This window comes from Phyllopteryx taeniolatus, chromosome 9, assembly GCF_024500385.1.
Source record: "Phyllopteryx taeniolatus isolate TA_2022b chromosome 9, UOR_Ptae_1.2, whole genome shotgun sequence".
In the NCBI taxonomy this organism is placed as follows: Eukaryota; Metazoa; Chordata; class Actinopteri; order Syngnathiformes; family Syngnathidae; genus Phyllopteryx; species Phyllopteryx taeniolatus.
This window is the reverse complement of record NC_084510.1, coordinates 30460120-30470630: the sequence shown is the minus strand read 5'-3', so window position 1 is coordinate 30470630 and position 10511 is coordinate 30460120. Positions and strand designations below refer to the sequence as shown.

General features: G+C 45.9%; 2 protein-coding genes across 3 annotated transcripts; one reads left to right on the top strand and one right to left on the bottom strand.

Annotated features, from left to right (window-relative positions):
- Window positions 1-10: 10 nt before the first annotated feature.
- lsm3 (LSM3 homolog, U6 small nuclear RNA and mRNA degradation associated) lies at window positions 11-2217 on the bottom strand. Of its 2 annotated transcripts, none has more exons than XM_061784315.1 (4): window positions 2080-2217; window positions 1285-1395; window positions 774-869; window positions 11-339 (listed from the first exon to the last, which is right to left on the bottom strand). In XM_061784315.1, exons 1-4 carry the CDS (start codon window positions 2098-2100, stop codon window positions 259-261), a joined length of 309 nt encoding a protein of 102 aa, XP_061640299.1. In that variant the 5' UTR covers window positions 2101-2217; the 3' UTR covers window positions 11-258. The 2 variants fall into 2 exon arrangements, with proteins under 2 accessions (XP_061640299.1, XP_061640298.1); XM_061784314.1 differs by lacking the exon at window positions 2080-2217 and adding an exon at window positions 1744-2037.
- Window positions 2218-6235: 4018 nt separating this feature from the next.
- abraa (actin binding Rho activating protein a) lies at window positions 6236-10426 on the top strand. Its single transcript, XM_061784311.1, has 2 exons — window positions 6236-7991; window positions 8819-10426. Exons 1-2 carry the CDS (start codon window positions 7386-7388, stop codon window positions 9254-9256), a joined length of 1044 nt encoding a protein of 347 aa, XP_061640295.1. The 5' UTR covers window positions 6236-7385; the 3' UTR covers window positions 9257-10426.
- Window positions 10427-10511: the final 85 nt, after the last annotated feature.

Here is a 10511-nt window from a genome sequence, read left to right as displayed (position 1 = left end):
ACATGAGGCATTTATGTAACAAAGAAATACATTTATTTGAAAACAGCTTGGGTACAACTCAGTGGCGATTATTATTTTGTTGTTTTTTTTTGGGAGGAGGGGTGATATTAAGACAACAAAAATTTTATACATAACACAAACATTTCAAATTGCAGCACCCCCCTCCAAAACAAGAAAAAGAAACTGCAAAAGAATTCAGGATTTTTTTTTTTTTTCAAACTGTTTTTTTTTTTTTTTTTTTTTTAAGTCCACCTGCGCTCAACCCACCCGTAGGGGCGGAGCTACGAGAACGACGCCATCACCTCTGACAAACAGCATGGGAATGTTCCTCTTGGTCGACTGTCAAAAACAAGCAAAAGAAATGCACACACAAAAAAAAAATGAAAATGTATTCGCTTTATAATACATTTGGAACCACTTTGACAACAACTGTATAATATACAATAAATGACGACTATGAAGCACTGTCGCCAGTGGCTACCAACCTTTCTAACTGAATGCATGACTACCTAACTCCCCACGTAGCCTCCTACTTTTACGAGCCACCTACCAAGCAATCTATGTGCCTTCCTTCCTACCTGGCTGGCTACCTACCCAGCTACTGAAGCTACTTACTTTGCTACCCACCGACCGTCCTTACTCCCTTCATACATACTGTGCTCCCTACTCCCCAACCTACCTACATACCTACCTCCCCAATTACTTATGGATACATGTGGCTAGCCACCCATATGTATTAGCCGGTAATAATCAAGTATGAGTGACGTGCAGACCTTGTAGAGTTCTTCATACGTCTCCTCGTCAATCTCCACCGTGGTCACCGTCTCCTCCACGTCTCCCAGGATCATGTTCAGGTGCTGATCGTACGCCTGACGTGCGGCACAAGAACACAATACACAAAGAAGCCTTCGCAAATGCAGTGTGTGTGTGAGTGTTGTCTGTGTGCGTATGATGTATTATTGAGTGCGTGCATCAATGTATGTGTATGGATGTAGTGTTGTCTGTGTGCACGAGTGTGTTTGTGCGTGCATAAAAATGACTATGTTAGTGTGTATAATAAACGTGTGTTAGTGTGTGTGTGTTTATGTGTGTGAGTATAACAAGTGTCTGTGTTGTATGCATGTAGTCTGTGTGCGAGTGTATATTGTGTGTGGAGAGTGTATCGTGTGTTGTGCATAAGTGTGTGTAAATCCGGGTTGTGTTTATGTGCGCGGGCGTGTGTAATAATGTGCAGTCTGTGTGTTGTGTGCATTTAAGCGTGTTGCAAAATTGCGTGCGTTTTACATGCAGTCGCCCTCTCAGCTCTCGGTCGTTCCTCATCTTGACGTAGATCCTCTCGTCCAGACTGAGTCGGATCAGGTCCAGCGGTTCTTCTACGGTGTTGGTGCTCGGTTGCTAAACAGTGTAGACAAAAGGCTGTTATATCATTCATATTATTATCGATAGTGTTTTTGTATTTGGGTACCGGACTGGTGCAGATGTGGTAAATATGGGGCACGGTTAAATGAATTTGACTTTATGGTATGTATATTGTGATAGTGTTCGAGTGGTTTCTTTGTTGATGGCTGTTGCACTTCATTCAACGCATGAGTTTCCATATATTTTTATAATTGCTTTGTATGGTAGCATTTTATTGTCAGAAAGGAAAAAAAAAAACATTTCCGTCTGTTTAACGAATATAAAAATCTAAATAAGTCATTTGCATTGTTCAAAAGCAATGCACCCGACTCGCGTTTGACTCACTTTTAATCCTGAACTAAATCCGCATGGGTGTGTTTCTTTCAGTTGACTCATTGGATTAAATCACTACAAATGCGAACGACAGACTAATTGAATTGTTATCACAGTGTTGTTTGAAAATGGTGAAAGAAATGAATCCCAAATCTGATTGTGACCACAGCTCGACATGCTAACGTGGCTAAGCTAACACGTTCACGAGGCCGACGCCGGGCTAAACGAGCACAAAGGGGCGCAAACGAGGGCACGACGACGGTATTTACACGTCGTGTGTGTGGCGAGGCTTCGTAAAGGCACGTTGGGAGCAAAACAAAACGAGAAAAAGCGAATGAATCCACAGACCTGTTCCACTTCGTCCGCCATTATTTGAGTCGTGGCTACGTCAGCGTGACGTCACCGGGGTTGCCTGCTCTGTCAAATCAAATCACGCGCAAAAAAAAAAAAGAAAAGAAAGAAAAGGAATCAAGGTGGTGATTAAACTTGAAGGAAGACAAAAATCCAACAGTGATATCGAGATGTATGTATGTATTCCTCATTTGTAAAAATCGGGAAGAAAGTGGCAAAGAGAAGCCTGAATAGAAGTAGTTGAGATTAACAAGTGAATGGCACAGTAATACATCAGTATATGGATACATTCAAAGAAAATCCAGGAGGAAACATTTTATTTAAAAAAAGGAGACTGATGAAGTAAATTGGAACGTTTATCAGTTCAAATAGCTTTTGAAGGAAAACCCCTCAATAACGCAGGATTTTGTTTTTCATGACGATGGCAGAGAATCTATTCCTCCCGGAAACGAGTCGGCAAGTGTGCGCATGCGCATCAGTCCAGCTTCCTCTTTTTCCGTCTTCTCCTTCTCGAACATTCCATCTTCCTTCCACGCGGCAGCAACGTGAGTATCGTCGCAAGTCCGACTTGACGACTCTGCTTCATTTTTCATTTTTTTTCCCTAGATTCACTTGACTTATCAACGTTGCTTTTAAGGCGTGCGACACTTGAGCTTTTCATTTCATTATTTGCAACATTCTGACTATCAAACATGTATTATTATCATCATCATATACGATAGGCATAGTAATCGATCCGTCGAGCTTTAAAAAAATAAAATAAAATTTAAAAAAAGAAGCTTGAAGCAGTGGCGTCCAAATGAAGAGAGCACGTGACGTGACACGGACGTTGTTCCTTTGCAGGTTCGAACAGTTTTGTTTGCCTCTTTTTTTTGTTTTATCGGTATCATTTAACAACTTTAAATGCTCGAAATAACCTAATATCATTTAGCGTGGTTACTGTAATTTGTGTTATGGGAAGTAGAACTCATTACTAATTTGTAAAAGTTGAAATTTTTAAACGTAACAAAATAATCCATACATTAACACGAAACTGCAGTGCATATAAAAAGTCTACACACCCCTGTTCCAATGCTAGGTTGTGTGATTTATATAAAAAAATAAATAATCAGACCGAGAGAAACAATTGCAAACCTTTTTTGCCTGATAAACTGTACCAATTGGAAAAAAAGGAAAAAAAAAAAAAAAAAGAGCTCATGTGGTTGCAAAAGTATGCACACCCTCTTCTAAATGGGATGTGGCTTAACCAGTCACATTCGAAGTCATGTTAAATGGGTCAGCAGACACTTGCCACCATCTTAAATGCCCCTAAATGGATTTTGAAATGGGAGCGGTTAACTGTCGACACAGCCACAATCCAATTTACACAAGGGTGTGCACACTTGTGCAACCACATTAGCTCATCGTACCTCTCAAAAGGATTTAAAAACAAATAAAATACAATTCAGCTGTACTGTACAGTTGTATGTTATGTTATTAACTGTGGAAAAGGTTTTTAAGTAATGTATCTTGATGTAGTTTTTAATGTCACAAAACCTGCCATTTGAACAGCGGTGTGCAGCCATTTTTTATTATTTTTTTTTTAAATAATAATTTTTTTTTAATATGTGTACTTGTATGTTGTCGTTAAGGGAGCCTCCCATCCCGGTCCGGTCCGGTCAGCCGTACTGGTTCTGGTTCTTGTGGTGCAGGAGGCAGAGCAGACCGGCAGTGGCGTTACCCATTCCGCGCTCGGCCCCCCCACCTTGGCTTTGTGTTGGAAGAGAACCCTGCCACACCATAATATAATACAATCCTAATCCTAAAATGTGTAGAAAATGAAGGCAACTTATGGTCATCATCAAAGGTGTCAATAAAAGCGTAAGCTAATACTTAAAAGCAGTAAAACAAGTATGAAAGAAATTAAGCACTGTTAATAGTTAGAAAGTAAAAACCAAAATTTATCATGTGAATGTGTCCATGCTAATGTGTCTGTATGGCTGTCACACTCTGCAGGAGCTGCCATGACCCACGTTGGCCGCAAGATGGCGCCACGGCGGCAGAAACCGCAGTAAAAGTAGTCACATTTTCATTTTGTCAATAATAAAGCTATTGTGCACTTTACTTTGTTTGAAAAGTCACTGTTTTCATCACGTGTGACTGTAAGTCACATTGTCATACGGGATTGTGAGCTTGTCGGTCGCGTCGTTTGAGAATTGGACCCAAAATAGACATTGAACAGTACACAATGTTTGGAGGGAACTTGATTGTACAAGAGGATGGACGTGTGCGGTGTGTATATATACAATGGCCGTTCAGCCTATCTGAAAACGAAGCACAGCGTTGCGAGAAGTGACAGTCTGATAGCAGAGTGTGAGACGAAAGGCTGTAAAAGGCAGCGCCGCATGTGATATGTGGAAGCAGTGGCTACACTAAATCTGGAAAGGAAAAAAAAAATCACTAAAGTGTAGTGTGTGAAGATAAAAGCCTGAAAAAGAAGCACAGAGTCATAGTATGGTCTGCTACCAAAAAAAAAAGCTTGAAAAGGAAGCACAAAGCTATAGAAGTGCCAAAGTGTAACAGTGACAAACTTTACAAAAGTCTAAAAAAAGAAGCACAGACTCATCATACAAGTGACAAGGTCTGATGGTAGAGCCTGAAAAGAAGCGCAGTGTGCCATTAAAAAGCCTGAAAACGAAGCAGTCATTAAAATATAAGTCTGGGAAAGAAACACAATGACAACGATGGTCTACACAGGAACCTGAAAAAGAAGCACAGTGACAGAAATAACAGCAATGGGAAAGAAGTGACGAAGCATGACAGCCTCGGGCTAGCAAACATTTTTGAAAAAGAAGCACAGACTTGGAAGTAAACGTGTGACAGCAGTGTTCTGCACCTGGGGGGGGGGAAAAAAGCACTGAGCGTGACACACGAGTGCAACACGCCACACACGCGCCCGAAAAAGAAGCACGGAGTCATCGATGTGAGAAAGCGACACAAAAAGCCTGCAAAAGAAACCACAGTTGTCGTTCTTTTGTGTCCCCTCAATAAAGTTAGCACATGATGCCTGCGTCACACTCGGGATAGAACAAGTGGAGCACACAAACACGTGTCTGCCTGGCGTCTATTTTGGTGTGCACGGTGGGGGTTTGTGCAAAACATTCTGGCATCACGCGCGCACACGCGCAGGCAGAGGATGGAAAGCGAGGCCGGACTGGCTTCGACCCAGTTGGAGATTTGAATCCGCTGCACATTTTTAGAGGAAGCGTTTGAAGCTAACGCACACACACAATAACATCATCCAAAACAATACAACAAGAATTAAAAGTCTGAATTTTAGGAGAATAATTTGCTTTTTTCAAGAAAAGGAAGAAGGAGAAGCGGGATCTCGGATTCTGGAGGAGCGGTGTGGTTTTTCGTCCTGGCCGTGGAGCAGTGGACCGGGTCTACACCCTCGGCAGGGTCCTCGAGGGTGCGTGGGAGTTCGCCCAACCGGTCTACATGTGTTTTGTGGACTCGGGGAGGTCCTGTGGGGGGTGGTGGTGCTCAAGCACCGGCCCTTTTGCCACTGGCGCAAAAAAGTGCCCTTTTTGGTCCAGAACCTGCACTTTTGGCAAGGACAAAGGTTCCTGTTAGCCGGCAGAAAATGTTGCCCAGCACGCCCCGGTCGACAAATACTTTTACCACGAGCCCTCGGAAAACTTTTGCCAGAGTCGAGCCGTCGCTCCTCCGCGTCGAGAAGGGCCAGATGAGGTGGTTCGGGCATCCGGTTAGGACGCCCACCGGATGCCTCCCCGTCGGGAGGAGACACCTCGGACGAGCGCAAGAAAAAAATGAAGACAAAATAATGCTATGAGATTACATTTATTTATTTATTTCTTTTTTTTTTTGGAAGAAAAAATGTCATTTTCAGAGATTTAAGTTAACATTTATTGAAAAGTTTCGCAGATGTAAATAAATATAAATATCATACTACAAAATTAAAAAGTTTTAAGACATTTTTTAAAAGAAAAAGTCAATCTTAAAATAGGTTAAACTAGATTATTTTATTTTTTTTTTAAAGTCATTGTTTTCATCGAAAAAGCACAATATTACATGACTTAAATTGAATTGCTTTCCCTCCCCCCCCCCAGAAAATATAGTTTTTAATTAAAAAAAGTCATGATCTTTATTGAACTATTTTTATTAAGAAAAAAAGTCGTTCTTTCGTTTCATTTTATTTTACAGAAAGATCTTATGTGTTTTTGTTTTGCGGAAAATGTCAAACAAGAATAAAGTTGTATTCTTTTACTGCCGACATTCATTTTGTAACATTACAAAATAAATTCGTGACGCAAACTCAGATTCTGAAATATTCTCGTGCAGCCAAATATAAAACATTACTTCTCCATTGAAGAAAAAAATCACACACGCACGCACGCACGCACACACACGTCTCGGTGGGATCCAATGAACAGGTGGCGGCAATTTTTAGATCCTCTGTGACCTCATGCAAATACACAAATTGTGTGCATGTTTGTTTATGTATGTGTGTGTTGCATGTGTTTGTGAGTGCACATATGAATGTGTGTGGAGTGTGTTTGTGTGTGTGTGTCTGAGTGTGGTTTAGGTGAAATGTGTTTGTTGTGTATGTTGGATGTGTGTGTTGTGTGTCTGTGCTTGTGTGTGTTGTGTGTCTGTGCATGTGTGTGTATGAGCGTGTGTGTGGTGGGAGTGTATTTGTTGCCTGTGTGTGGGGTCTCCGGTGTGTTTGTGTTGCCTGTTAGTGTGTGTGCTTGTGTGTGTGGTATGTTGTTGCGTGTGTCGTGTGAATGCGTTGTGTGTGCGTGTGTGTGGTGCGTGCACGTGTTTGAGTTGTGTGTTTGTGTAATTAGAATCTGTGTATGTGTGCATTTCTTTGTGTGTGTGTGTGCATGTGTGTAGTCTGTTTGTGTGTGTGTAGGATGTGCACGTGTCGTGTGTTTATTTGTCGTGTGAGTGTTTAGAGTGTATGTCTGTGTGGCGTGTGCATGTGTTTGTGTTGTTTGTGTGTGTTCATGTACAGAGGCCAGATTTCACGTCTCACATGGAGCCCTCTCCCCCATGTACCCCCCTGTGCCCCCTGTGCCCCCCTCCTTCCTGCGCTGCTATTTAAAGGCCCCCCCAGCGGGCGTCTCACCCACTGACCGAGTGAGCGAGCGACGATCCGGAAGGCTTGCCGACGTTCCCGGCAAGATCTGGAAGCTGACCTGAAAGGATCATCGGGCCTTAGCGGGATATTGCGATTTCCTCGGGAGATCGGGACCCCGAGTGGGCTCGGGCGGCGTCCCCCACCCCCCGGCACGATGGACGTCCCCAAAACGGAACCCCCGACACTAAAACGCGCCGTGAGGAAAATCCGATGCGCCGCCATGGTGGCCAGTCTGGCCAGGAGCTGGCAAGGTTGGGCCAGCGAGCACGCCGACAAGCAGGACGCCGCCCCCGCCGGGTGGATGCCCTGCTCCGTGGACCAGACGGACACAAAAGAGCGCCACCGTGTGGTCAAAGTTGCTATTAGGCCCCGGGAAAAGGTCTCGAGTGATGCCAATCCCATCCGGAGTGTTTCCATCTCGAAAACTGTTCAACCCAAAGCCAGCGAGCGTGGCGGGGATCTGGTCGACATCATCTGCGGAAAGATGGAGTCGGGTCCCGAGGAAAGCAAGCCCTTCCTGGGAAACGAGTCGCCCACACGGAGGCGCCACATGAGGACGCTGCACGGAAGCGGCGGAGGCGGTGGCGGCGTCATCCACGACAGGAAGTTGATGCTCCAGGACAGGAAGCTGAGCTCCAGGAGCAGCAGCCTGGACACGGAGGACAGCGGCTTGGGGGACGAGGTGGCGCCCGGAGACGGCGCGGACGCCAAGACGGAAACGACGGGCGCCAAGTGTCAAAAAGTCGGCAGCAGGCCCAAGGTAGCGTGGTGCGACGTTGTACCTTCACGTTGTGGCAACCTATTGTCAATCTTTGATGTTGTAAGGCGACGTTGTAGCCTGATATTGTAACGCACCGCTATAACACGACGACATAACGTAACACCTTCACGCGACTTGGTCGCGCGACCTCGTAGTGTCACCTCGTAACGCGTTGTTGCGTTCCGATCAAACAACGATCCTACGTGGGTGCAATGAGAAAGTTCAAGTGTGCGAAGGTAGATGTGCTCCAGCCGTATTCACCGGTAGCACGACGGCGATTGCTTTGGTTTCATCCGAAGGGCGTAAACTCATTCTTGCGCAAAATGCCACCGTCGCTCTGACGTCTCTTGGGGAAATCCGACTCCAAGCAGGCAGGCGGGTCGTGTTGTCCTATAAAAGGCGACCCAAGCTGCTTTCTTCTAAAGAAAAAAAAAGGAGCCGGAACAGTAAAATGTAAATAAAGCTAGAGGACAAAGTGTTCCTGTGCGTGACCTTCAGGTACAGCGGAAGGTCAAACCAGGCTCAAGGTGAAGGCAGCTTTGAGTGGCAGTGGACAACTGGTCGAAAGAGGATCTTAAAAAAAGAGCAAACGCAGAAGTGCAAAACGTTCACTTTCAATGATGACGTCACTAACTCCAAATAACAGAAGAGCTCAGACTCAGACGCTGTTGGGGTGAAAGTTACGTTGCTGCCTGCATGATCTCCGTGGACCACCAAGACAGCCAGACAGACAGACGCGTCCATTTTGGACATGAGCGGTCTCGGCGCTCGCTCTGTTGCCACACTTGCCGTAGAAACGTGACATGATCGTGTTATCTCTCCGTCAGATTAAGATCGCCACCATGGGAGACATCAAGAGTCGATGGCAGCAGTGGTCCGAGCGGCACGCAGAGGGCCAGAAACTCAACCCCTTCAGCGAGGACTTCGACTACGAATACGCCATGAGCCTCCGCCTGCGCAAGGGCGACAGCGGCTACGGTCTCCCCAAAGAGGGCTCCAAGACGGCCGAGCGGGGCGACCGTGCGCACAAGCACATCCACAGGGAGATGGAGGAGATGGTGTGGATCGTCCGAGACATGGGCTTCCAGGACGGCGAGGGCCGGACCGCGGTCACCTTCGGGCGCCTCTTCGACCGCTACGTGAAGATCTCGGACAAAGTGGTCGGCATCCTGCTGCGCTGCCGCAAGCACAAAATGCTCGACTTCCGAGGCGAGATGCTGTGGAAAGGACAAGATGACCACGTGGTCATCACGGTGGTAGACTGACGGGACCGTCTGGCAACGGACTGCCGGCGATGCGGTGCCGGAGTCAGCCGACACCGCGGCGCTCGGCAATGTCGTCGAGGACTCGCTAGCGCCGTTGGAAAGCTCCTCCTTATCAGTGTCGGCGTAGAATTTGAAGAAATTAATCCCTCTATGACCTTTTGCTCAAAGGTTTATTCGGTAGTTAACAATCGGTGGACTCCAAAACTCCCAGTTTGGACGTTCAGCGAGGTGGTAGAAGGAGGCTACTTTTCGTGAGTAGTCTGTGTTAATCTAATCTCTGTAAGAACTTCCATTCAACTTTTTTTTTTTAAATATTAACGATGCGTGGACTGCAGACACAAAATGAATGGATGGATATTCAATTCCTCCCCGTATGTTCAACAGTTATTTCATTGAAAACGATCTGCCAATTGTGGTAATGAACCACAGGCTGCCGAAATGGCAGTACGTGCACTTCACGATGTCGTAGCTTTCACCATCGAAAAGCTTTACCCTACGGATATTGGGATACAAATCGAACTCCTGCCCCCTAGTCGTGGACAAAATTAGTCTTCGCGACGTCTCCGAGATGTCGCTGAGACCTCCTTGACGACAAGGATATTCTCTAGGCGATGTCGCCGTCAGGTCGCCAACTAGTCTCCAGACCAGTGAGCTAGACCCTTTACGGTTGACAAAACTGTCCCTTCCGGTCATTCATGAGGGGAACAGTAGCTACTTCAAGTGGCTGTGGACAAAAATCAAACAAGAGTAAGGTTGCCACAGTAAACTTAGCAGGTGGGCCTCGTTAGCGGACGGTTGCGGCAGCGTGACCATAGCGGCTCGGGTGCGCCGTGCGCTGCACGTCCTTCTTATCCGGCGAGCCCCGAGCCCAACGAGCCTCCCTTCACCGTTGTCAACATCCGGCTGAAGAAGAGGGCACCGGGTCAAAGCCGCCACAACAGGAAGCGGAACGGACTGCCGTCCTGTCTCGGCTCACGACGACACGGCAGAAGCCGCAGTCGAGTGCGACGCACGCCGCCAAGTCAAATGTGAAGAGACTCGCCTCCCGGGCGATTGCAGTAATCTCCCTGTTGTTGAAACATTGTATTTATCAACCTTTTTGACACATTTGTTAAGCTGCGGATTGCTGAACGAGGAAAACATGGAATAAACACATTTTTGTTGAGCTCATCTTTTTTTTTTCCCATTGTACTTTATTTAATCCAAGTCACAAAATGCGGTCATGTGCATCCAAACGATTGTAAACAAGTCAAAA

Excerpts from the sequence above, each read along its gene's own strand:
- lsm3 (XM_061784314.1), bottom strand. The coding sequence starts at position 1,794 with ATGAGTCAACTGAAAGAAACACACCCATGCGGATTTAGTTCAGGATTA. Across the intron at positions 1,396-1,743 it reads GATTTAGTTCAGGATTAAAA|CAACCGAGCACCAACACCGT; the intron begins GTGAGTCAAACG and ends TACACTGTTTAG. Across the intron at positions 870-1,284 it reads AGCTGAGAGGGCGACTGCAT|GCGTACGATCAGCACCTGAA; the intron begins GTAAAACGCACG and ends GCCGCACGTCAG.
- abraa (XM_061784311.1), top strand. The coding sequence starts at position 7,386 with ATGGACGTCCCCAAAACGGAACCCCCGACACTAAAACGCGCCGTGAGG. Across the intron at positions 7,992-8,818 it reads AAGTCGGCAGCAGGCCCAAG|ATTAAGATCGCCACCATGGG; the intron begins GTAGCGTGGTGC and ends TCTCTCCGTCAG.